Source organism: Monodon monoceros, unplaced genomic scaffold, assembly GCF_005190385.1.
Source record: "Monodon monoceros isolate NGI ecotype Baffin Bay Population unplaced genomic scaffold, NGI_Narwhal_1 Super_Scaffold_6, whole genome shotgun sequence".
Taxonomy (NCBI): Eukaryota; Metazoa; Chordata; class Mammalia; order Artiodactyla; family Monodontidae; genus Monodon; species Monodon monoceros.
In genome coordinates this window covers 422,239-449,184 of record NW_021703783.1, presented here as the reverse complement: position 1 = coordinate 449,184, position 26,946 = coordinate 422,239, and the positions used below count along the sequence as shown (strand labels likewise).

The window sequence follows — 26,946 nt, the reverse complement described above, 5'->3', positions numbered from 1 at the left end:
CATGGCTTTCAAATAGTTGTAGTCAGTTATTTGCGATTTTTTTCACTGTTTTATCTTAAAACATGTTTGCGTGTTTGTGTATTTCATCTCCGTTGTTGCATGTTTGTGTCATCTTAAACATCAATAGCACTGCTGTGTACAGTTTTTGGTTTACCACAGAGCACCACCCCCTTTTTTAAATGTTTTAAAAATATTTATTTATTTATTTGGCTGCGCCGGGTGTTAGTTGTGGCACACATGATCTTCGTTGTGCGTGTGGGATCTTTTAGTTGCGGCTTGTGGGATCTAATTCACTGATCAGGGATTGAACCTGGACCCGTGCATTGGGAGCTCAGAGTCTTATCCACCGGGCCACCTAGGTGACTAACAGTGGTAGTAGGAATTTAATTGAAAAAGTCCAGGCAAAAGGGTATCCTAAATAAAGAGTTTATCATAAGAAATTCTAACTTAAAATGTTAATAAATGTACATAGCAATTTTGGTGTACAGCCAAGGCTTTTTTGTTTTTGAATATGGGTCTGTTGATTGGAAGTCCATGTCATCTTTCTACCATAAACCGTACCTCCATATCTATTACCTATAGTTTTAAATTTATGCTTATTTAAAGTGGAGCAAGAACATAGAGACACTTGTGAAGCAGTTTCTGTGAAGAGTCGTTCTAAACTTTTATGATTCCCCCCAATCTTTTAGTTGTTTCTGTCACACCCAATTTGATGTGGTATTTTTAAAGCCACTTCTCAAAACATTTAATTTAGCTTTCATAGAGATATCACGCCTCTTTGCATGTCATCTTTCAATGATATCTGTGATTTTAAATAAATTACAGAATTTCAGTGACCAGTATAATGGTTTTTTTTTTTGGCCGTGCTGTGCAGCTTGTGAGATTTTAGTTCCCCAATTAGGGATCGAACCCGTGCGCCCTACAGTGGAAGCACAGAGTCCTAAGCACTGGACCGCTAGGGAAGTCCCAGTATTCCCAGTATAACTTTCCTAAACAGGCTGGGCGAACGATAACTGATTCTTGGTAGGCACACGCCCTGTACACATGTGCTCAGCCCACAGTGGGTCTTGTAACTCAGCACATCACTTGTGGAGGGTAGTTAAGAGAGGTTCTATGTGTTGCTTTTTACTATTCCCCAGTTATTTACTTTTCTAAATTGTCTAGAGTCAAACTGCTGAATCAGAGTAATATTTTTATGAGGAGCTTGCCATTTAAAATAAATATGTGTCCTATAGGTTGTCATACCATGTAGCACATCTTTTTAGGTTTTTACATTGTTTTTTTTTTTTTTTTTTTTTGGCTGTGCCAGGTCTTAGTTGCGGCACGTGGGCTCTTTAGTTGCAGCATGCTGGCTTCTTAGTTGCGGCATGCATGCGGGATCTAGTTCCCCGACTAGGGGTTGAACCTGGGCCCCCCCCGCACTGGGAGTGCATAGTCTTACCCACTGGACCACCAGGGAAGTCCCTAAACATTGTCTTAAGAACTAACTGTAACTTCTGAGAATGCTGGATTCTGTTGTTTTAAGACTCAGGTGTTTAGACTCAGCATCCATCATAATAGACTTGCTGGGAGTCCAGCTGAGTAGCTGTGTTGATAGTGTTTACTCTGTAAATGGTTGGGTCCCCTGAGGCAGGGATTATGTCTTCAGTATTTCAGCTTGGGAGAAAGATTCTGGGAATTAATTTTATGAAACATATGTGGTTTTTATACTTCAACCTCCTAATTCCGTAGGTGCCCAGAGTAGACATCAGGACTCAGTGGATTAGAGCCAGACAGTTTAATACTCTAGCCCAGCAAACAGCAGGAGTGTTACTGTGGCGGCAGTGGCTCCCCTGCCCTCAAGGGCCATAGGGCAATGCCATGAACCCACGTGGTGGCCTTTCAAGCAGGAGTCGTGGTGCAGCTGAGGAGCCCAGTCCTGAGGCTCAGCACCTTCTGCAGCTGACAGTAAGCAGGCCAAGTGCCCTTTGCCGAGGAGGGAGCAGCCACGTGGTCGGTGGGGCTGCCTGACTGCCTTCACTGCCAGCTGTGGAGAGGGCTCGGTCAGAGGGCAGTCAGGCCGTACAGGGATGCCTGGGCTCACAGCAGGCTGCCGCTCCCAGCCATCCACCCCTCAGGTTACATGCAGTGAAATCCATTCACTTGTGTCACGTAACACCTGATTACGGTTATCATCCACAGAGCCCAAATGAGCGTAATGGAGAGAATAACTCTGCAGTGTTGATCCCAGCCGTCTACCTCAGGACCCCAGGTGCAGCCAAGCGAGTAAGTCCCGCAGGGACTAGCAGGACTTTTTTTCAGATAATCACTTATTTTTCTTCCTTAGCATGTGTGGATTGCTCCACCTAACCAGTACTAATAATCCAACTCAGCAGGAGGTATTGGTAGCCACACGTCCTCCTCCCTGTTCATCCAGGATGTAGGCCAAGACCAGTCTCTTGTACTCCACACAAGGGCATTTAGACTAACCTGCTGATCTCCTAGGGCTGCCGTCTCATGGGCTGTGGTAGCTAAAGATAAGGATAGGTTCCTGGTTGTTACCTGTGTGACATGAACTCCCACACCAGGGAACAGTGGACCCAGGAGTCAGTGTGTCCCTGGGTAAGACGGCCTTCTCAGTCCAAGGGGTTGCCATTGACTCTTAGGGACATTGTTCAGGGTAGGGTTGGCAAACAGCAGGCCTTGTGATTTTAGCTTTAGTTCATTAAGAAACATTTTCAAGTCTGCAGTGAAAGCTAGTTTCCAAAGCTACTCGTCATTTGATAATAGTGGTTGAGGGTGGTTCTTCTTCCTCAGAAAAACTTTGGTGTCACTTTTGAGCTCAAAAAATTGCAGTGAAATGCTACCACTCTTTAGATTGAACTGCTGTGTGATAGGGTATGTCAGGATATCCAGCTTAGACTTCTGACCAAAATTCATGAAGCTAATGATTAAGTCCATGGCAGCGAGCGAAGTTCACTGTTGAAACTCCTGGTCCATTTTACAGGATGGATTTAAGTATTTTCCAGAGCGCCTACTGAGGAATGCAGTGAATGAGCGTAGGCGTTAAATACCTTGCATTTGCAGTCCTTGTAAATTCGTCTTTTTCTGCTCCACACAGTTTTGCCACTATCAGGAACACAGCTTGGCGGGTTCCGCTCCGGGGTGTGGTGAATCCGCGTCTCCACGGCTTCTTTGCGGGCGTCCCGTGCGTGGTTGCTCTCTGCAGGCTGTGGCGGTTCTTGAGTCGGTTCCGGCGTGGCGCTGCCCCTAGAACAGGTGACCACTGAGCCTCAGGCATCTGTCGGGGCCGAGGAAGGCCCCTCAGAGTCATCGCCTTGTAGTTCAGTTAATTGTTGATGTTGTTCTCAGTGTCCTGAACTCACGGAGCAGCTGTTCTCTTCAAAAGACGAATAGTATTCAACTTTTGTTTTTTCTGGACACATTTCTTCAGCTGCTGCAGTCAAACACAATTTCCTTCCTTGGCTAGCAGTGGAGCCCCTTAGGAACTTTGGTTGTGGCCTCGTTTTCGTTGCTTATTTCACAAGGAAATTTGTGATGAGATGTTCCATTTAAAATTTTCTGATTTTTCTGATGGACTGTCCAGAGTTGGGAATCCCGTGATGAGCGCCTTCAGCCTGGCAACAGTGGCGCACGTCGTGCTCCTTCGCACAGTCAGGCCACCCAGGACTGTGCCGTCTCGTGTGGTGACAGGATGATCTGTGCTCCCCTGTGTCTGAGGAGCGCGATGTCCCAAGTCCAGCTCTGTTCTTGTGTTGGCATGTGCTCGTGCACAGGTGCAGTGAGGCTGGGGGTGCGACAGTGCCCTTGTGTCCCTGCCGTGTCCCTGCTGCGCGGGCTTTGTGGGCGGCTCGTCTCCACTGTCGCTGGAGCAGCGTGGGGAATGCACGGCTGGGTGAGCGTGGCTCAGTTACTCTTTATTTTCGGGCACGGAATTTCCTGTGATTTTTACATGTCACGAAGTACTAATCTTGCCTTTTTTTCAGGCATGTAAAGACGTAAAAACCATTCTTAGTTTGTGGGCTGTGTAAAAATGTGCAGGGCGCAGGTTTGGCTGATGGGCCCTAATTTGCTAACCCCCAATGACAGAGCAGAAGGAACATTGTTTTTCTCATTATTATTGAGGAGCTCAGTCTATTTATGCACAAAACTAAATGCTGTGTTTTTGTTTTTTTATTTTTGGCTGCGTTGGGTCTTCGTTGCTCTGCACGGGCTTTCTCTGGTTGAAGCAAGCGGGGGCTACTCTTGGTTGCGGTGCACAGGCGTCTCATTGCGGTGGCTTCTCTTGTTGCGGAGTGCGGGCTCTAGGCACGCGGGCATCAGTAGTTGTGACACGTGGGCTCAGTAGTTGTGGCACACAGGCTTAGTTGCTCCGTGGCATGTGGGATCTTCCTGGACCAGGGATCGAACCCGTGCCCCCTGCATTGGCAGGCGGGTTCTTAACCACTGCACCACCAGGGAAGTCCCTGTTCTTTTTTTATATTAAGCCCAAATCCGTTTCCTTTAATCATATTTCTTTTTTTACTAAAATAATTCTTTTTAATTGTATAAGTTATATATATGTATTTGAAAGTATTTAGAAATGTAAAAAAGTGAAAGAAAAAATCCTATAATCCAGTAACTGAAATGATGAAATATTAACATTTTCCCGTTTTTATAGATACATATAAACTTGAATTTATGGTGTACAAAACTGAGATCATGTACATGCCATTTTGTAACATTTAAAAAATTAACAATAGACTTGAATATCTGTCCACATCAATAAATAGATATCTACAGTCTCCTACTGTAGGGTATTTAGGTGGTTCACCGGTGTTTGCTGGTAGAAGGCAATCTGTCAGCCTGCAGATTTTCTTTCCAGTTCTAGCTTCATTTACGTTTCTAAAACCTTCCCCTGCTAGTTATAGCCTGATAGGTCTAGAAAAACACTATTTAATAGAACTTTATGCAGCGATGAAAATGTTCTGTATCTGCTCTTTTCAGTATTACAATCGCAAGTCACATGTGAATGCTTGAAATATGACTAGTGCAACTGAGAAACGGAATTTTTAATTTTTAAAAAAATATTTACTTATTGGCTGTGTTGGGTCTTCGTTGCTGCGTGTGGGCTTTCTCTAGTTGTAGAGAGTGGGGACTACTCTTCGATGCGGTGCACAGGCGTCTCATTGTGGTGGCTTCGCTTGTTGTGGAGCACGGGCTCTAGAGTGCAGGCTCAGTAGTTGTGGTGCACAGGCTTAGTTGCTCAGTGGCACGTGGGATCTTCCCAGACCAGGGCTTGAACCCGTGTCCCCTGCATTGGCAGGCGGATTCTTAACCACTGCGCCACCAGGGAAGCCCTAATTTTATTTAATTTTTATTTAAACTTAAAAAGCTGCATGTGGCTAGTGGCTGTAATATTATTAGACACACAGGTCTAGAACTCAGTTTTTTATCTTCCTCTCTAAGCTAGCCCCTGTTCTTACAGTGATTTGTTAAGGGTACCACCTGCTATCCAGGCTTGAAACACAGGGGTCATCCTTTAACTCTTATCTCTGCTTCCTTCCCTATTTGTCAACTGTTATCAGCTGGTTCAATTTTGTGATGATTCTCCCGTTATCCTTCAGGTCCTGCCTCAAAGTATTGCAAATGTCTACTGATTTTTCTCCTTCATTTCATGTTTTCTCCGTCATGTATTTTGCATGCTACAAGCAGACTGAGCTTCCTCACATTGCCTCTTACATGGAGAACCCATAGTTCCTCCCTTTTCCCTCAGGCTGTTCTACAAAAGAGACTTCCGCTGGTTTTCCTGATCCTATTACCTGTTGTGTCTCATGTCTGTCATTGCCTTGGACTGTAAACGAGCTATGCTTATTCCTATCTGTATTTTTCCCCTTGAGCTGAGCTGCTCTAGAATAGTAGACTTCTCTGGTAGTGGTTCCTGCTGCTTCCCCTGTCTGTTCTGGTCTCCTTCCCGGGCCCCTGGGAAACTGCATTTAGGCAGGGCCATACGACTAGTCCTAGCCAGTGAAATGTGAGTGCATGGGGTTTGTGGCACTTGTAGGCTGTGACATTTAAGAGCCAGTATGCCTCCTCCCCGTTCTTTTTCCCTTGCCTTGTGGATTTAAGGGGGATGTACGTTCCTAAGGGCATAGCTGTAGTAGGGCAGGACCACCATCAGGCAGGGTTGCTGAGTGGCTGCATGACACAGTTTCCTTGCCTCCAATTTCCCGGGTTAGATATGGAGCACAAGGGAGAGATGGACCTTTGGGTTAAGTTGCTGAAATTGCTGGCTTTATTTATCACTGTAGCATAGACTACCCTGTCCTAATTAACATATCTCCCATATTTACACATCAGGGTGACCAGCTGTCCAGTTTGCCCAGGAGTGAGTAAAACTGGGAATCCTGGGCAAACTGGGTGAGTTGGTCACCCTAATACATAAAGTACTTCCCCGTCTACCCAAATTCCACTTATTTATGATATTTCTTAACTGTAACAGACTTCATGCTCACAAAAAACCAGGCCTTTTCAACCCCTGTGGTTATTAAGTTTGTGAGGACCTTAAGCAATTACAGAAGCCTGTGTTGATCAGCTTTTTCCCCCCTGCTTGAGCATAGAATTGTTTTCTACCTGAACATTGTAGGATCTGAGGAGTTTACCTGCTTTGATGTTTTTGTTTTGTTTTTGAAATTTGGTTGTTATCCTTGTATTGTTTCCTTAAGCCTAAGTACAGAGTATTACGTCAATACATAAATACAAATGTGTATGCTAACTTCTTAGAAGGAAAAATTAGGTTCTACTTGCTGCCTTTGCTGCTTTGCTGTCCGATTTGTTATCTAAAATGTGATATAGAACTCCCTTCTATGCCATGCTGTTATAAATAGGGCCTGTTGTAGCATGCATTGGTGCAGTGTGGTTAGGGTTTGGTTTCAAATTCATGAAGCAATAGGTGTGAAAAGAAGAGGCTAAAGGATGTGACCCTATTCATGACTCAAGATTTCTGTCACGTTAAATGTCTTTCATTTTTTCCTAAGTGAGTCATGTGCTGGGTACGTACTTTTCCATAAATAGTTAACTCTGAACTTTTCCAGAAGTTGTCAGCTCTTCCAGACTGTGTTAGTTTGTTGAATATGTTCAAGATTATATATTCTGACTAGTGGAAGTCCTGTTGACTTGCATATATGATGCCAGATGGTAACTTGTTATGTTCAACTTTGCATCTTTTAATACAGAGCACCTTGATGTTGTAGTCATTAATAGGGATTTAGTAAGACATTTCTTAGGTTAGGAAAGAGAGTAAGTTCATGTCTGTTAATTAGTAATGTGACTGTCAAATACATGTCGTGATGCTGGCTTGTTATTCGTTCAGCCGTTAGGCACTAACCCCCTATTCTCCCCTCCTCTCCCTCCCTAGGCAAACACTGTTCTGCTTTCTGTCTCTGTGAATCTCATTTGAGCGGAATCGCACAATATTTGTTCTTTTGCGTCTGGCTTATTTTGCTTAGTATAATGTCTTTAAGGTTCATCCATGTTGTAGCCTGTTTCAGAATTTTACTCCTTCTTAATGCTGAATCATACTACATTGTATGCATAAGCACATTTTGTTTATCTGTTTGTCTACTGATGGATATTGGATTATTTCTACCTGTCGACTATTGTGAACAATGCTGTTATAAACATTTCTGTACAAATAATCTGTTTGAGTCTCTGCTTTCAATTCTTTTGGGCATATACACAGGTGTAGAATTGGTGGGTCATTCTATGCTTAATTTTTTTGAGGACGTGTCATCCTTTTTTCCCACAGTAGCTGCATCATTTTACATTCCAGTCAGCAATGCATGGGGGTTCCAGTTACTCCACACCCTCACCAGTGCTTGTTGCTTCCTGCTCTTTTTGTAACAGTCATCCTAACGGGTGTGAAGTGGTATCTCACTGTGGTTGCTCATTTCTTTTTATTGCTGAATAATATATCATTGTGTGGATGTACCATAGTTTTTTTATCCATTCTCCTATTGAAGAACATCTTGGTTACTTCCAAGTTTTGGCAATTATATATAAAGCTGTTATAAACATTCATGTGCAGGTTTTTATGTAGATATCAAGTTTTCAACTCATTTGGGCAATATCGAGGAACATGATTGCTAGATTATATGGTAAGAGTATGTTTAGCTTTGTAAGAAACTACCAAGCTGTCTTCTAAAGTGGCTGTACCATTCCCGCCAGCAGTGTATGAGGGTTCCAGTTTCTCTTCATCTTTGCCAAACTTCCTATTGTCCATGTTTTTTATTATAGCTATACTGGTGGTGTGCAGTGGCACCTCATTGTGGTTTTAATATGCATTTCCCTAGTAGATAATGATGTTGAACATCCTTTTTTTTTTTAAATAAATTTATTTGATTTATTTTTGGCTGCGTTGGTTCTTCATTGCTGTGTGCGGCTTTCTGTAGTTGCAGTGAGCGGGGGCTACTTTCGCTGCGGTGCACGGGCTTCTCATTGCGGTGGCTTCTCTTGTGGAGCACGGACTCTAGGGTGCATGGGCTTCAGTAGTTGTGGCTCGTGGGCTCTAGAGTTCAGGCTCAGTAGCTGTGGCGCATGGGCTTAGCTGCTCTGCGACATGTGGGATCTTCCCGGACCAGGGCTCGAACCTGTGTCCCCTGCATCAGCAGGCGGATTCTTAACCGTTGTGCCACCAGGGAAGCCCTGCAGTTGGAAGTTTTGATAGGGATTACATTGAATCTGTAGATCACTTTGGGGAGTATCACCATCTCAAATCAACTTTTCAAGACCGGTTCTCATAACCCGATCCCAATAGTGGTTCACAATTCATTATTTCCAGAGATGTGTACTGTTTAATTGTTTTACATTCTTTATATCAGGAACAGGAGATGTTTGATCCTGACTACTATGAACCCAGAGTTTGAGTGGGTGCTTATTGGATTTTCTTTGCATCCTTCTCTTTAGATCTGTCCTTCCTCAAATCTCTCCCCTCTAATCTGCAGGATAGCTGGGGATGTGGTAACACTGGAGCCTGAAAACTACTGTTATGATTGACTATTTTGGAATTTCGTTGTTTTTTTTTTTTTTCTTTTTCTTTTTTCTTTTTCTTTTTTAGCTGTGTTGGGTCTTCGTTGCTGTGCGTGAGCTTTCTCTAGTTGTGGCGAGCAGGGGCTACTCTTCGTTGCGGTGCACGGGCTTCTCATTGCGGTGGCTTCTCTTGTGGAGCATGGGCTCTGGGCACGTGGGCTTCAGCAGTTGCAGCACGCGGGCTCAGTAGTTGTGGCGCGCAGGCTTAGTTGCTCTGTGGTATGTGGGATCTTTCCAGACTAGGGCTCAAACCCGTGTCCCCTGCATTGGCAGGCAGACTCCCAATCACTGCACCACTGGGGAAGTCCAGAATTTGTTTCTTAAAAATCTGGTTTCTTACTCGTCCAGTATGGTATCATTTGGAGTATTTGTTTTTTCTATTGAATGAATAATTGAACTATGTTGTCTGTACTATTCAGTAGATGTTTGATTATAATCTGATTTGATTATAATTTGATTATAATTATTTGGTTATAATTATTTGGGTTGTCAAGAGCAGTATTTGTCAAGTCTAATTGCCTGAACACTTATTAAAACAAAGATTATGGAGCCCTGCCCCAGACCTACTGAACCAGATGCTCCGTACTGGGTCCTGGGAATCTGTATCTTTAATTATTACTTCATTATTATTTAATATTCTCGCAGTAATTTTAATGTGCCCCAGTTTGGGGAACCATAGATTTAGAAAGCATTTGCTCTGGAAGGTCTAGGCCACACATAGAGCTGTTCTAAGCTTGTTGGTCTGATACTCATTTTGAGCGCATTTCAGGGCTGGAGTATGATGATTGCTGACTCACCTGACCCTCCCTTTGACACGGAGGTGGGTGGGATTTAGTGTACTAAAGTCTGTTTATCTTTGAGATATTTTTCTGGGTTTATAGTGCAGGATTTATGCTGCATTGGTGCTACTGCATAGCTCTGTGCTTTTGAAAATCAGGGTGGGGTGGGGGCTGGTTGAGTGAAAAGCAGTGAATCTGTCTGTGTCATTGGTTATTAAAGAAATAGCCTTTTGTATCCTGACAGCAGTAGACTTTTCCTGGTTTAGGTTTTCCACATGGCTTATTATCCAGTACGACAACTTGCCGTGTGTAATTAGCGTCACATTAGTCTCATGAGAACAGGCGCGCCTGTAAGCAGCTGCCTTTCTTCAATCGGGCAGGACGAGGCACGCGGCCACCAAGACCTCCTGTCATTTCCTCTGCGGCCTCTGCTGCCTGGGGTTGGTGTTGGTGGTGCTGTGATGGGTGTGAGGGTGTGTATGTGTCTTAGGCGTGCAGATTTTCCTGAAAGGGGCAGATGGCAGATAAAACATTCATATATTCCTTATTTTTCATTCATTGTACTTCAAAAATTGTAATTGTATGTTTTTGAATTCAGTAATAATTTTACTTACCAGAATATCTACTTTCTAATCTTGTTTCTGTATAATTTATTTCAGCTTGGGCAAGTCATTTCTGAGAACTCTCATAAGCTTGGAGATGGTGGTTGAGGTCTTATTCTTTCCATTCCTCCTCCTCAGTGCTCTCCATCACAATCCATCACCATAAATAAATGTTCTCGTTACTGTCCTGTGTAGGTAGTTGTTCTGTATTCTTACTCTCTTACATAAAATGACTACTCATTTTCTTTATTTCTTTTAACTTTTGTCATTTGAGGTAGCCTCAGAATATACTGATAACTTTTAAAAATTCCTCTGAATCTCTTTATAACTTTTATTTTTTTGTCTTTTTCTTGTGTCCTTTCTTTCCAGCAGAGTTGTTGTGTTATACATTGTAATGCTTTGAGTCTTCATCGCAGTGACAGTGATAGCTGTTGCTCTCAAGTATTCGTGTACTTTTTTAGTCCTTACTTGACCCAAGTCTAGGACAAAGGGACTACCTCAAATATTTTGTAGTTTGTAATCAGGTCAGATTAATGATAACAAACTATAATATCATTGAATGGTATAAGACAGTATATATTTAAGTGTTAAAGTATGTGGCACAGATTAAATGATATACATGTTCAAACATCAGTGATACATAAGTAGTCAGTGAAGTTACTGTGTAAAAGTAGAGAGGCTTAAATTGTTCCTTACAGGGAATTCTCTGGCGGTCCAGTGGTTAGGACTCGGCACTTTCACTGCCGAGGGCCTGGGTTCAATCCCTGGGAGGGGAACTAAGATCCTGCAAGCCGCCTGGCAAAGCCAAAAAAAATTGGGACTTCCCTGGTGGTTCAGTGGTTGGGAATCCGCCTGCCAATGCAGGGTATATGGGTTTGAGCCCTGGTTCGGGAAGATCCCACGTGCCACAGAGCAACTAACCCCGTGCGCCACAACTACTGAGCCTGCGTTCTAGAGCCCGCGAGCCACAACAACCGAGCCCGCACGCCTAGAGCCCGTGCTCCGCAACAAAGAGAAGCCCCCACTTGCCGCAACTAGAGAAAGCCCCTGCGCAGTGACAGAGACCCAACCACAGCCATAAATAAATATATTAATTAATTAATTTTAAAAAATTGGTCCTTGCAGGGTGGACAGAATTAAATAATCAGGAAAAGGAAGAGCAGTCCAGGTTAGGTAAAAATGTCTTTTTTGTTAGTGAAGAAATTGGCAGTGAGTTCATACTGGGTGGGAAGAGGAATTAATTTTTAAAAATTTCTTACCATATATCATTTAATATGCCTTATAATTAATACATAATGGGAATAAATAAATAAATTCCAATCAAGTCAGAATAGGAAGACTCTACATTTCCATAGTGGGAATAATAGATCACAGGTATGTAGTCTATAGGGTCCTATACAGTAATCCTAGCATTGAGCAGTGAATTTGGTTCTGAGGCAAAGCCAAAAATAAGTGAAGGTATACAGTAGGTCCTCCTCCATGGGGAATATGGTCCAAGATTCTCAGGGGATGCCTGAAACGGTGCCGGTTAGCACCAAACCCTGTGTGTACTGGTGTTTTCCTATAATAATGGGCGGGTAGTGTACACAGTCTGGATATGCTGGGTATGTTTCAGGTCTCAGGTGGGATGGAGCGGGACCCCACCAGATTTCACGACACTAATCAGAATGGTGTGTAATATAAAAGTAATGAATTTTATTTCTAGAATTTACTATTCAGTATTTTCCAACCGTGGCTGATTGCGGGTAACTGAAACCACACAGGGGACTACTGCATTTAGTTCCCAGGATTTTTTTCCCATAACCAGAAGCTATACTATTTTCTTTAAAGGGGAATGTTATTCTTTAAGAGAATTGTTTTTTCACTTAGAGCTTTATTACATAAGGCACAGAGAAATGCAGTAGAAAATGTCAATATCAAATACTGTATTACATTTCAAGACACTTAATGTAATTGTGGATAAAAGCTAAGGAAATGGCACCAAAGTGCAGCTCAGTTATAACAAATAGGTAATATTATCTGGGGATTTTTCTGATGATCCAGCTTAATTTGAGTATAAAATCTAGAATGCAAGGAATGGAGGGACTACTTCTCTTGTCAGGAAGCCTTATAAAAAGGTTCATCCAGCAGGTTGTATTCCCTGGAAAGAGTCTGAAATATTCAGGAGCTCTGTGTTTCTGATTAAGGACAGGTCAGAAGCAAGCTGGCCGATGTTGAGTTTGAGATGTTTTTGCAGAACTTAAAAGGCTAAGCCAAGCTCTTCAGCATGGTGGTCACCCTGCTTCTGCTGTGGAAGTGCATGTGAAGGAGGATCAGGTAGGTAAGAGAAGGGTTTGTCTTAAAAGTACTGTGTTCACTGTAGCTCATGGCAGTGACTGATCAAAATTCTTCCATTGTTGAGCACGCCAGAGACTATTTGAGCCTGGAAAAAGTTTGAAGGCAAGTCTCTTTGAGGCAGTCACATCTGGAAATTTGGAAAACCAGGGACCTTCTGGTAGTCAGGACTGTAGCTTCCTGGTAAAGCTTCCTAGATGAATTTATTGTGAAATGTACCCTTATATTTAAAAGATTAACTTTCCTTCTGTGTTTTTTAATATAAATTAACGAAACTCTGTTGGACATGTGTACAGGAAAAATATATATTTTAGTTTTATTTTTTTTATATTTATTTATTGGTTGCATCGGGTCTTAGTTGCAGCATGCAGGCTCCTTGTTGTGGTGCGCGGGCTTCTCTCTAGTTGTGGTACGTGGACTCAGTAGTTGCAGCATGTGGGCTTAGTTGCCCTGCGGCATGTGGGATCTTAGTTCCCCGACCAGGGATCGAACCGGTGTCCCCTGCATTGCAAGACGATTGTTAACCACTGGACCACCAGGGAAGTTTCTGTATTTTAGTTTTAGATCATTTGATATTAAGCCATTCTCTCTTGCAGCTGTTGAAGAGTGAGAGTAACTGTTGGTGTTAAAACAGACACTTTATGTCACTTGGCATTATCTAAACTGTCAGAAGGTTGTTTCTGCTGGTCCAGACTGTTAGAGTACTGAAAGCAGATTCTGTATAAACATCATTGATTAGAAATCTATGATAAGCTGATTCTGTTCACAGGGACAAGGTTTGGGGAAGGATCACTGTGCAATGGTAACAACCCATTTTAGAGAGTCAAAAGGATTGGTGGGTGGGAGCCACTATCTTTTGAGCATTTTTGATGTGCTGGAGCTTAACTAATTTATCTCACTGCCCTTGACAGCTTCTCTTTGTGGTAGGTATTATTTTCCTGTTTACGTAAGAGGAGAGGCTCAGGAAGATTATTTTCGTTGCCTAAAGTCACGTGTAATGAGCTGGAATGCTTGGCCTCAAAGCTTACCTTCCCCTTTACTGAGATGCCTTCCAGGAAGCCAGATGGAGAGAGAGAATTTCAGTGAAAGAAATAAGATTGACCCCAAATAATTTCCCAGTCTGTGTTTGCCTTGTTTTAATAATGTTACGTATATTCTGGAAGTCACTTTACCTAGTGTAATGATATTAATCGGTGAAGTTGTAGAGCCGTCTAAACTACAGATTACTTTTAAAAGGAAAACCTGTTCTAATTATAAGCAGTACTTGAGATTTATTACAAGTTTGGAAGTGAAATAAGCCAGTTCCTGAAAGACAAATGTTGTATGATTCCACTTGCATAAAGTACTTAGAGTAGTCAGAATTGAGAGAGAAGTAGAATGGTGTTTGCCAAGGGCTGAAGAGAAGAGGTAATGGACAGTTACTGTGTAGTGGGTCTAGAGCTTCAGTTTTACAAAATGAAAAGAGTTCTGGAGATGGATGGTAGCACAACATTATGAATGTATTTAATACTACTGAACTGTACACTTAAAAATGGTTAAGATGGTAAATTTTGTTAGATGTATTTTACCACAGTAAAAAAAAAATTGGAAAAACAAAGCCTATATGTAAAGATAGATGTTTATGCTTTATGAGAATTTACAAAGATTACCTTATTCATAGGATACATTTTGTCTTCAAATTTTGCGTAAGATTGTGTGTTTTTTTTAAATTTATTTTTGACTGTGTCAGGTCTTAGTTGCAGTATGCGGGATCTTTCTTTGCAGTTCATGGGCTTCTCTGTAATTGTGGCACTTGGGCTTAGTTGCCTGGTGTCATGCGGGATCTTAGTTCCCTGACCAGGGATCAAACCCTTGTCCCCTTCATTGGAAGGCAGATTCTTTTTTTTTTTTTTTTTTTTTTTTTATTTTTGGCTGCATTGGGTCTTTGTTACTGCGTGTGGGCTTTCTCTAGTTGCAGCGAACAGGGGCTACTCTTCGTTGTGGTGCGCGGGCTTATCACTACCGTGGCTTCTCTTGTTGGGGAGCACGGGCTCTAGGCACACAGGCTTTAGTAGTTGTGGCACGTCGCGGGCTTAGTAGTTGTGGCGCACGGGCTTAGTGGCTCCGCGGCATGTGGGAACTTCCCAGACCACAGCTCAAACCTGTGTCCACTGCATTGGCAGGCGGACTCTCAACCACTGCGCCACCAGGGAAGCCCTGGGAGAGGTTTTTAATTACTGATTCAATTTTATTACTGGCAGTGGGTTTATTCATATTTTCTTTTTCTTCCTGATTCAGTCTTGGGAGATAGCATGCTTCAAGGAATTTATCCATTTCTTCTAGGTTGTCCATTTCATTGGTGTACAGTTGTTTATAGTAGTTTCTTATGATCCTTTGTGTTTCTGTGGTGTGGATTGTACCTTCTCCTCTTTCACTTTTTATTTTACGTGGGTCCTCTCTTTTTTTCTTCATGAGTCTGGCTAAAGGTTTATCAATTTTGTTTATCTTTTCAAATAACCAGCTCTTAGTTTCATTGATCTTTTCTGAGTTTAGCCTCTGTTTCATTTATTTCTGCTCTGATCTTTATGATTTCTTTTCTTCTAACTTTGCGCTTCATTTGTTCTTCTTTTTGTAGTTCTTTTAGGTGTAAGGTTAGGTTGGTTATTTGAGATTTTTCTTGTTTCCTGAGGTAGGCTTGTGTTGTTACAAGCTGCCCTCTTAGAACTGCTTTTGCTGCGTCCCATGGATTTGGGCTTCTTGTGTTTCTGTCTCCGTTTGTCCACAGGTATTTTTTAATTTCCGTTTTGATTTCTTCAGTGACCCACTGGTTGTTTAGTAGCATATTGTTTTAGGTAATGTTTTAAAATTTTTATGTATATAGTTTCAACTAAGATATATATATATATATAGGCAGAAATGTTAAATGAAATGTCATTAAATAAAATATATGTTAACCATGACACTGAGGGGATCCTTTCTGTTGCATTTCAACTAGAAATACCTAAGGAATTTTATATTTTCCACAAAAAAACCTTTTGAGGGTCTGAGTTTTATTTTAGTTAGTCTCAGCTCAGAAGGAAAGTGTTTTATGTAGCCTGAAGGAAAATTATTTTTGTCAACTTTGAAAGTTGAAATCTAATCAGATAATCTGTGCGATATAGAAATGTTTATTAACCTTTTATTTTTCGAATGCATTTTAAAGACCTACAGATGCTGTAAGTTTCTTGACCTAAATTAAATTAGTAAGCTCATCTTTGAATTCAGAATTTTTTGTTTGCAAAGGATGAAAGCATATTAAAGCCTAAAACCTCTGTTTATAAAACTTGGTAGTGATACAAACAACTGTGAAAGTACTGGGAATATATAAAATAAATATATTCTGAATGGGAGGAGTGAACTATCATAGTTGGATTCAGGGTTTCAGATGAAATGATGACACTCTGCCCCAAATATCTGGGGCAGGAAAAATGAGTAAATTGTTCAGCATCTGGTTTATTTTTCTCCTTTGGAGCCTTCCTCTTTGTTCTCCATTCTGTGCTACAGACCAGGACCTTACTTTTCCTTTTACTGCATGAGAATAGCTTGTGCCCCATACTTTTGGTATATTCATGGTTTTCTTAATTTGGAGGATATAAATCTTTTGATGATAATGGGCCTTCTCTCTTGAGCTGCAGTTTGCATGAAGATGTGAAGGTAAGGGGCCGTGAATGTCATTTTCAGGAGACATTATCACTGATCTAGACAGCCTTTTAGGTTTCCTTTCCTGTTATGTCAAAACTGTTTCTGAACTGTTTCCTTCCTAGCAGCCCAGCCAGATGATGAGGAAGACACAGGCTGCATCAGTGGCTCTGTACTCACACTGGCCTGAATTCCAGTCACAGCTCCTCCATAGTCATGGGACAACCTACCCAGGCCTCACCTTCCTCATCTTTACGTTATCTCCTAGCCCCTAGTCAAGATCATGAATTTTGATTTTGTATTTTCTGACTTAATGCTTAAAATCCTACCCAAATTCTAATGTTTTCTTTCCCCCTCTTTCACTAGTAACCTTTCTTATTGGTTTCAGGGGTTCAACAGGATATAGCTTCACAATCTCTGGATCAAGAAGTTTTATTAAAAGTTAAAACTGAAATTGAAGAAGAGCTAAAATCCCTGGACAAAGAAATTTGTGAAGGTCTCTTTATCCTTATTTTCCTGGTTAATTAGCGGGTTGTTTGGTGTGGTGTTTTTTTTTGTTTGTTTTTTTTTTTTACAGTGGCGTGTTCACAACATTACACAGCTTCATGGGTCTAGGATTATAGGGGTGAAACTAGAAAGTACCTCTTTCTTTCCTGGGGGAATCTGTTTATAAGTTTCTAAACTATACCCAACAGAGTAGATGGAACCTTTTCTGGTGTTAAGTAATGGACGAAACAGTCATGTTAAGGTACGACTTTCCGTTCAGTGTGATTGATATCTTTATATTAATAACACTAAAGGGAGAATAAGCATGCTGCTTTCATTTTTCATGTGCTATAGATGGTGGTGGCAGTGATAACATTTTTAACACCGCCAAAAGAAACACTCTATACGTTGACAGTAACTTCCCACTTCTAGTCCCAGCAGCCCCCTGTCTCCATCCCCAATCCATATGCTTTCTGTCTCCATGCATTTGCCTGTTATGGGTCTACACGTAAATGGAATCATACGCTGGGTGGTGTTTTGTGACTGGCTCTTTCACTTAGCATAGTATTTTCAGGGGTGATCCACGTGGTGGCACAGATCGGTACTTCCCATTGTATGTAGATGCAGCACGTCCATCAGCTGATGGCTGTTTAGGTGGATTCCACTTTTTGGCTATTACGTATAATGATGCTGTGAATATTCATGTACAAGTTTTTGTGTAGATGTGTATTGCCCAGTAATTTTTATTTTTGGGGTTTTTTGTTTTCTTTTTTTTTTGGCCATGCCACGTGGCTTGCTGGATCTTAGTTCCCGACCAGGGCTCAAACCCAGGCCCTCGGCAGTCAAAGTGCCGAGTCCTAACCACTGGACTGCCAAAGAATTCCCTGCCCAGTAATTTTTAACAAGAAAAAATAGAAATCATGTTTATAAATCAGCTCCCTGTTGAACATTAACAAAACCTAATGTTAATGTTCTCTTTCATTTTCCTTTACTGACATTTTTAAATGATTAATATTATAATTCTGTTTTAATCCTTGCCCATTTCTGATAACAGTACTGCATGGCAAAATGGGCAAAAGGCAGAAAAGAAAATGGCAACGAAGGCTTATATGCACTTCCTCATCGAACCTGTATTCCCCAAGACTTAGCATCAGAGTGGGCGTTCTCAGGCTTGCTCAGACCGTGCAGCATCTGTGAACTTTGTAGCCATGTATATCTTTCTTGAAGAAATACATATTTAACTCTAGTGAAATTTGCAGCCTTCTAGGAGCAAGCTTTGCATTAGTGCAATAAATGCTTTATGGAGGTTATTGATAACCCTTGGGAGTGGGTACAAGCCACCTGCTTTCCTGGAGGTCTATGCCCTGCACCCCATTTGTACCCTGGACCAGGGATGATCTGGCCTCTCCTTCCTGCAGTTAGAGCAGGGCTGTGTCTGTGTAACAGGGAGTGAGGAAGCAGAGGAGAAGCTGGCTGTGTGAGTGGGCAGCTTGTATACTTTTAAAACATATCCATGTGCATGATTGTGAGTTTGGAAGTTCACTCTAAAAGGGAATGAAAGTCATGAGGTCCTCTAAGGTGGAATAACATTAGAATCTAGTTTAAGAAGAGCCACATTTGTAAAGGTAAAAACAAATCTTAAGAGAGGGGTGATAGAGCTGGGAGTTGCTCTCATTTATCATTCTTTGACTGAACGGGTCTGCGGTAATATACCAAATTGGTTTGTGTATTTTGCCATGTCAGTTTAGCCTTTTTCTTCTCTTGAAACTAAGCTTTTTCATAAAAATCTTTCCTTAAAAAAAAGAAACCTCTAAATTGAAGGCCTTTTAAAGGAAACATTAATATCCCATAACGATTATCTGACATTTTTAACTGGCTTATAACTAACTATTAGCTAGTTCCCAGTAGTTGGCATCTTAACCCCCTGAGCTTTTACAGCACAGCTTCTGACATTGCTCATTAACTTGGGTTTTCCTTCTGTCATCTTCAGCCTTCGCCAGCACAGGCTTCGACCGCCACACTTCGCCCGTGTTCAGCCCCGCAAACCCCGACAGCTCCGTAGAGGACTGCTTGGCTCACCTCGGGGAGAAGGCGTCACAGGAGCTGAGGGCGCCTCTGCTCGGGGCCTTGCAGACGCTCCTCAGCCGGTGAGTCCCCACGGCCTCTGCGCTCTTAAGCCTCCGTTTTAGGTGAACAGTGTCACTTCTTTTCTCACTTACTTGTCTTCACTTTTTCTTTTTTCTTTTTTTTTTTTTTTTTTTCGGTACGCGGGCCTCTCACCGTTCTGGCCTCTCCCATTGCGGAGCACAGGCTCCAGACGCGCAGGCCCAGCGGCCACGGCTCACGGGCCCAGCCGCTCCGCGGCACGCGCGGGGCACGAACCCGTATCCCCTGCATCGGCAGGCAGACTCTCAACCACTGCGCCAGCAGGGAAGCCCCTACTTTTTCTTTTTCTGCTTTCCCAAATCATCTCTGTTTGCGTTTTGAGCAGTGATTTAACCGTTCCAGCATGAATTTGACCGTTTGTATTTACTTGTTGGGCTGTCAGGTTTCAACAAATGCTTTCACCGGTTGTAAACACAGGCTATTTCGCTTGTGCTGACCACTTTTTACCAGCACTCCCTCGTGACCAGCGTAAGTGGAATGACTGGGGTTTTATTCATTGTACTGTGGGATTGACATTGTGTCTATATTTGGGGTGTCCCGGATGTTGCTACACTTTCGGGTTGCACACCTACCTGTGGAACTGATGCCACATTCCTACTGTGGAAACTTCTTTCCGAGCTGTCGTGCTGGCTATTAAAGCCAAAGGCAAGAAGCTCATCATGAAAGTATATTAAGTAGAACCAAGTCGTTTATTGTAAACCTTAAAAATTTGTTTCCCTTAATTCTTTTATGAGAATCATTAACAGATTGGTGTGAATTTAAAAAAATGTTTTTTAATGAAGATTGATGACTAAAACAAGGTGAAGACTGTTCCTTCACTCAAGGGGCCAACATTCAGATGCCAAATTACTGTTGTAGTAAAGTAATCCCTTACTTCCACAAAGGCAAAGCTTATACGTTACCATTTGTTAGGAGAAAGCAATTTGGGTCTAAGGATGATTCAGTTTGTTTCCGCATATTTTGGTGACATGAGCAAATGTAAAAATCCCAGCTATACATAAGAAACAGTGAAATGAAAATCATATTTGGATTTTCTTAACTTTATACATAGAAAGTTTAAAAATAAACGTGGAGAGAAGATTCTGGGTGTGGGGAAGTAAAACTGAGACAGGAAATCTGGAGGCACAGCAGTGGCTTTCAGAGTGCTGTGAGGAGGCTTTCAGAGTGCTGTGAGGAGGTGAGGCCCACTCCACTCTGCTTAAGCCAGAGCAGCCATACTTGCGTGGAGTTTGTATATTTAGCTTTCATCTTAGATTTGAAGGAGCCTACTCTTTGGCCAATACAAACATAAAGAACTTGTAAAAGCGGTTGGGACTGGGAGTAAAGTAACTGAGAAGCATAAGGCAAAAAGTGGTCTCCAGCTTTGATGCAGACTATTTGTGTCAAGTCATTTCCCTCTGTCCTAGCTTCTCTGTTCATTTCCACTTTACTGGGATATTACGAGCTCTCCAAAGAACAGCATTATAGTTTTATATATGAACAATGTATGTGAAAAACAGTATGATAGTATATGTATTTGGAGTCCTTTTCATGATCTACAGGACAAATTGATCTTTTCACTGCAAAGTAAATTGTATTTTAAAAAATACAGTCTTGGATGAATATTTGTTTTGTCTTCCCCAAAAGCTTAACAACTTCAAAAAGTTATTAATATCCTGAAAATAACTGATGATGAACTAGAAGTATTATACAGGTTGATGGCAGTATTTTTAAGGTGGAAAATACTACTTATTCCCCCAAACAGTTTTGTTAAAGTAGGGAAACTAATCCTGAGCTCTTCATACAGCCAAGCACCAGCAATCTGACAAGTTTTTCCCCTGGAATTCCCTGGCAGTCCAGTGGTTAGGACTTCACCAGATTTTCACTGCCGAGGGCACAGGTTCGATCCCTGGTCGGGGGATCTAAGATTCTGTGAGCTGCACAGTGCAGCCAAAAGAAAAAAAGAAAAGAAGAGTTTTTCCCCCTCCCCTTTCTTCTTTGCTGAATTCAAGTAGCTCATTAGATAGGGCTGATTTTTTAACTACTTATTTTTCTACGTTTAAGATTTCCTTTGAGGGATTCCCTGGTGGCGCAGTGGTTGAGAGTCTGCCTGCCAATGCAAGGGACGCGGGTTCATGCCCCGGTCCGGGAAGATCCCACGTGCCGCGGAGCGGCTGGGCCCGTGAGCCATGGCCGCTGAGCCTGCACGTCCGGAGCCTGTGCTCCGCAGCGGGAGAGGCCGCAGCAGTGAGAGGCCCACGTACCGCAAAAAAAAAAAAAAGATTTCCTTTGAGTGTTTTAATCTGCTGGATCTTTTATGTGCATATATGTGTGTACGTATAATGTTTCAAATCATGTTTCATTCTGAAGGATGCTAAAGTACTTTAGCCTGATAGACTCCGCGTAAAGACTGGCGTGGTGCACAGCGCAGCAGGCAGTTCAGGAAAGGACATGAAGGGACTGATGCACGCAAGCAGAGCTGCAGGGAGCAACAGGCAGGTTAGACGGTAGCGTGTCTGCTTCAGGCCTGTGTTACAACCACCTAGTGTGTCTCCCCGGTCTTCAAACAGTTCTACGCTTACTTTAATGGCAGTGTGATAGCAGGAAGGTCGCACGTAACATCTTATTAAGACGGTCATCCCTCATATCTTAACTCCTTCAGTGTCACTGTGCTGTTACGTTATATTGACTTACAGAAAAGAACTATACCTGTGTCATCAGAACTGTTTTCTGAAACACCTAGAGCCACACGCTGTCCAGCAGATAAAATGCAGGTCACATGTATGTAATTAGAAATTTTCTAGCAGCCACATAAAGATATTAAATACAGATTTTAACTATATTTTATTTAACTCAATATGTTAAAAATATTATAGTTGGAACATGTATTTATTATAAAAATTATTGGTGAGATGTCGTAGGTTCTTTATTTTTAGCGAGTTTCTGCAGTTTGGTGTGTTCCTCAATAATAATGAGGATTATTGGACCTCATTACCCTGGTCCAGATGCTCCTTGGCTACATGGGGCATCAGTGTGTCATGGCCCATTTCAAAATCCTAGGAGCAGCGGCGTGTCCCTTGGAGCCAGCACTAACTGGGTGTGAATTCCTATTCCTCTGTTGCTGCTTGCAGCCCTGTGGATTTGGGACAGTCTCTTAGCTTTTCTGAGCTTCAGTTTCCTAGTATGCAATAGAATATAAAACACAAATGTATAAAAATATAAAACATAGCAATAGGCTACCGGTAAGTGTACCTGTTATCAATCTTAAATATTCATAGGCTGAAGAGATCACAGACCCGGGGCGGTCAGAGCAGAAAATGCCTTTGGAATGGATTTTAAAATCCTATAAAAGCAAGATGCCTCTCCTTTTTTACATATATGTTAATTCTTTGCCAACAAAAGGCGGTGGGGGGAGGGGGGAGGTAAATCCTTACTAATCTGTTGTCCAAGAGCCTTGGTGCCTTCATGTGTAAGTTGCTATGGAGTGTCTTTGTCGTTGGTGTGAATTTGCACATGGGCCCACGCTGAGAATGCAGCACTCACGCCCATCCCCTCAGTAAACGCGTGTCTGTGTGACAGGAATAATCAGAAGGAGAGCCTCGCCCCAGGGTTGGGTGTCACAAGACTCCAGGTTAAAAATAGAGCTCATTTATTGACCTTGCTTACTCCAACTTCTGTCCCCAGTTTGAAAAGTCTTCCAGTGACAGTGTCTCTTTAATTTTTAAATATTTTACATTGTTTGCCTTTAACTTGTTAAAAAAGTTTAACTTGTTCTTTCAGTTTTATTAATGAGATAATTTTTGTTATTTGTTATTACTTGATTATGTATTAATAACCCAAGTGTTTATATTTATCTCCAACATAGAAGCCTTGTTGGATAAGTTTCAAGCAATTGTAAAAAATTTGTTATTTTATATTTTTCTCTTTTTATGTTGTAAACTGCTTTCCCAAGCTGGTAGCATAAATCTCAGCCTGTAGAGAATGCTTAAGGAAAAATGCATACCAAATGTTAAAAGCCATGTCTCACAGAAAACTATATGTTGAAAAATCTGTGTTACTTTAGCAAAAAGTTCAACAGCAGAGTAGTGACTGTATGTTTATTTATCTGGAAATTTAGAATTTTCCTTCTTTGTGACACAGACTTTTAAAAAAATCTCTACAGGCCATTGACATATCAGGCATATCGGGAATGTACAGTGGAGACCACAGTTCATGCCAGCGGCTGGAATAAGGTATAAACCAAGTTATCTTTTCTCTTACAAGATTTTAGTGTGTTAGTGATAAAGTACAGGAGGGATTGATAGCATCGTACAAGAGAAAACTGTTAGAGCTTGTTGTTTAATGCATAAATCCAGGTGTGTTATGCAGTGTTTCTGATTAAGGCTGGCGCAGAACCACATGTTCCATAGTTGTGCCATCTGCCTTCCCATCTGTCCTGAATTTCCCATGATCTCTTCATTTCTCTGCCTTAGATGTGACATTTCTATCCAGGTGGTCATTTGTTCACAGGTGAGTATGTTTTGGGGACACAGCTTCTTGTGGTTCTTACAGGGGTACCATCTGAGCATTACAGCCATCCCTCAGAGATGGCAGAATGAATTTTATTAACTTTCGTTTTGTTGTTTAGTTAGCTAGTTAGTTAGGTCAGGTGATTAATCAGGAAAAAAAAAAAAGTTAAAGTACTTGCTTAAGACCCCTTGACTCGTACATTTTAGAACCAGCACTGGAGCTGAGATCTTTTGATTCCAGCCTCAGTGTTCTTCCACTGAACCATGCTGCTGATCCATTGTCTCAGGCTGTATTACCCACTTGTCACCTTGCTGGGGCGAGTCTCAGGGGGTGCGTTATGGGGTGGTCCAGCTCACTGAGGAGGAAGTCTGGCCCTTAGTGATGTGGTGCTAGGGATGAGAAAGTGCAGTACAGTTATTTTTATAAATAGCCACCTCTACTCAGAATTGTCACTACTGTGAGCCAGACTGTGTGACCTTATGTACCTAATTGATGTATGTTATTTTTACTCACCTTAATACAGGCTTTGGAGGCATTATAGCATAATCATTAGCATCATAGGCCTGTAATCGGACTTGTTTCAGTATCAGCTTTGCCACCGACTAGATGCATGTCTCTGGACAGGTAGATTAAGCACTCGAAGCCTTCATTTTCACATATGTGGAGTGGAGACGATGCCACTAACTTCAGAAGTTTTATTAGAGCTGAGTGACATAATGTGTGGTTCAGTGCTTATTTCAGTGCAGTGTCTGGACCCATAGTAAGCACTCTGTAAGCAGTGGCTATTATGTTAGATTTAACACATGGAACCTTGTTACCAAATAGTCACTATTATGGAGTTTTAGTATGTTACTTAGCTGTAAAAAATTTGTTAAAATAGCTGACTGTTTCATTCGCTTTCGTGGAATAAAACAAACAAACCTCTCGTTTTATAAATAACAATGAGCTTGGCTATGATATATTTCTTAGTATATCAAACAACAAATATTTAGATACCTAATATGACTCGCCTTCTCCCCCTATTTTATGTTCTTTTCCTGTCACCCTTGTCTAGGACTGTCACAATCAACTCTCGTATGTCTCCCGGCCTTCCCCCCCCCGCCCCCCATCCTATGCTTATCCTAAAAAATTGGCGTAAACCCCAGTCTTTACTCTCCCTCTTCACCCATCCTTTTTTCCCATTCCCTGCTTCATTTTAGTCCCTCATCTTGCCAAGGTTGTGGCTTGAATACCTCCTGTAAATGAAGCATGCCAATTAGAATATGACTTGCTCTGATGAATCTGGTATTACTCTCCTAAGTCCTTTAGGGCTAAAAAGAACCTGGCTTATTATGATAGGAAACTGAAATGCCTCTTTCCACCCCAGTCAAAATCAGATTGGCTTATTTAAGCAATTAGCCCATATTTTGCATTTTATGTTTTGCATGAATGTTTGCAAAATTCTGATATAGCATCATTATATGAATATGGCTATCTGGTAGGTACATAAGACTCAAATAAAAAAAATGTCCACAAGCATGTCAAGTTTCCAAACTGAATGTCAGTTCATCTGTATAGGGATTTTAAAAGCATCTTGGTATAATGCTCTTTAAATAGATCAAAAGAAGTGGAGGAATAAAGCCGTCACAAACCCATATTAATAGAATGATTTTTTTTAAGTACATGTATAAATGTAGGCTGTATAGTATGTATATGCCAAGAAAAATAATTGGAATGTGTGCCAAAACATTAAATAATAGTTATCTCAGAATTGTAGGTTATTCTTTAATTTTCTTTTATTTTTCCTCATGGGAATTGGTTTTCCTATGAACTTAACTGCTTATAGAAAAAGAGGAGAATGGCCATTAAAGGGAAAGGCTAGAGTGTTAGGGCACAGTGCTCACATGTAATAAACAGACTTTAGAGAGGAGTGAACTGTTTGCCTTGGTTAAGTTTTACTGGCATATTACATCACTCATCTTTTAAAATCTTTCATTATTAAAATGTCAGGCGTGCACAAAGCGGAGCGAATAATGTAACAAACCCGTGTCCGTCCCTCAGCCTCGGCGGCTTTCAGTATGTGTCTGGTCTTGTTTCATCTGTTCCCCACACTGTACCCCTAGATTACCTTGAAGCACACCTCATAAATACATTAGTATGTATTTCCAGGGATAATTATATCCCTTTTTTAACAACTGAGAATACCATGATTACCTCAGGTATTAACAGTCATTCTAATGTCAGCACATAGTCTATTTATTCAGTATTCAAATTTTCCCAGTTGTTTCACAAAGGTCTTTTCCTAAGCTGATGTGTTTGAATCGAGATCCAGACAAGGCTCATGCATTGTGTTTGGTTGATACGTCTCGTCTTTAAAGATTTTTTTGAAATATAATTCATATACCATAAAATTTACCCTTCTGAAATATACAGTTTAATGTTTTTAGTACAATCAGAGCTGTGCAGCCATCTCCACTGTCTAATTCCAGAACATTTTTATCTTCCCTGAAAGAAACCCCATACCTTAGAGTAGTCACTCCCCATTTTCTATTCCTTCCAGCCCCTGGCCATATGGCTTGACTCTGTCTCTATGAATTTGCTTGTTCTGGGCATTTCATGTACATATGATCACATAATATGTGACCTAAGTCTCTTAATTTGCAGACTTACTCTTCCTCTTGGGTTTTTTTTTTTTTTCTCTCTAATTACTTACAGATTATTTGTTCTGTTAAATTTTCTACCTCCTGGATTTTATTGACTGAATCACTGAGATGCCAGCTAACATGCACAGCTGACCCTTGAACAATGCGGGGGTTAGGGGCACTGACCCTCCCTCCAGCTGCAAGTGTTCATATAACTTAAAGTCGGCCCTCCTGTCCTCATACATGCATCCCTCCATACCTGCAGTTCTGCATCTGCGGATTCACCAAACTGCGGATGGGGTAGTACTGTAGTATTTACTGTTGGGAAAACTCAGTGTATCACTTATAGTTAGCCCTCAGTATCCGGCCCATGCTGTTCAAGGGCCGACTGTATCTCCTTTCCATTGGTAGGTTGCTCTAGAGGCCTGATCATATTCAGGTTTAATCTTTGTGGCAAGACCGTGTCAGTGGTGGTGGTCTCTCTTTCCTGTGGCATCACACGGAGTGACACATAATGTCTCGTCTCTTAAATTTTATTTTGAAGCAGATATTTCCAAGGCATTCAAACCTAATCAATGGGTTAGGTTCAGATATCAGGCGTACACATGATATAAAATGCGGAATCGATGGAGAAGATCCAGGAAAGGATAACTTAAACGATCAAAACAGTGGAGGAATTGCTATGTGAAGAACGGACTAAATTAGTAGATTTCAGCGTAAAAAGTATAGTGAATGAGAGGGAATATG

The 26,946-nt window shown here is 41.5% G+C and overlaps 1 protein-coding gene across 5 annotated transcripts in view; it reads left to right on the top strand.

The window, feature by feature from the left end:
• Positions 1-26,946, top strand: part of BCL2L13 (BCL2 like 13) — a 65,360-nt gene that overhangs the window by 19,655 nt on the left and 18,759 nt on the right. For 3 of the 5 annotated variants that reach the window (XR_003791090.1, XM_029205236.1, XM_029205238.1), the window contains exons 3-5: positions 16,827-16,934; positions 18,915-19,071; positions 23,232-23,301. Coding sequence is in view for 3 of the 5 variants with exons in the window: in XM_029205236.1 (XP_029061069.1) it covers positions 16,827-16,934; positions 18,915-19,071; positions 23,232-23,301 (335 nt within the window). In the remaining 2 variants the exon portion in view is untranslated. The remainder of the gene's footprint in view (positions 1-16,826; positions 16,935-18,914; positions 19,072-23,231; positions 23,302-26,946) is intronic. The other 2 variants (XR_003791091.1, XM_029205237.1) reach the window with 2 other exon arrangements.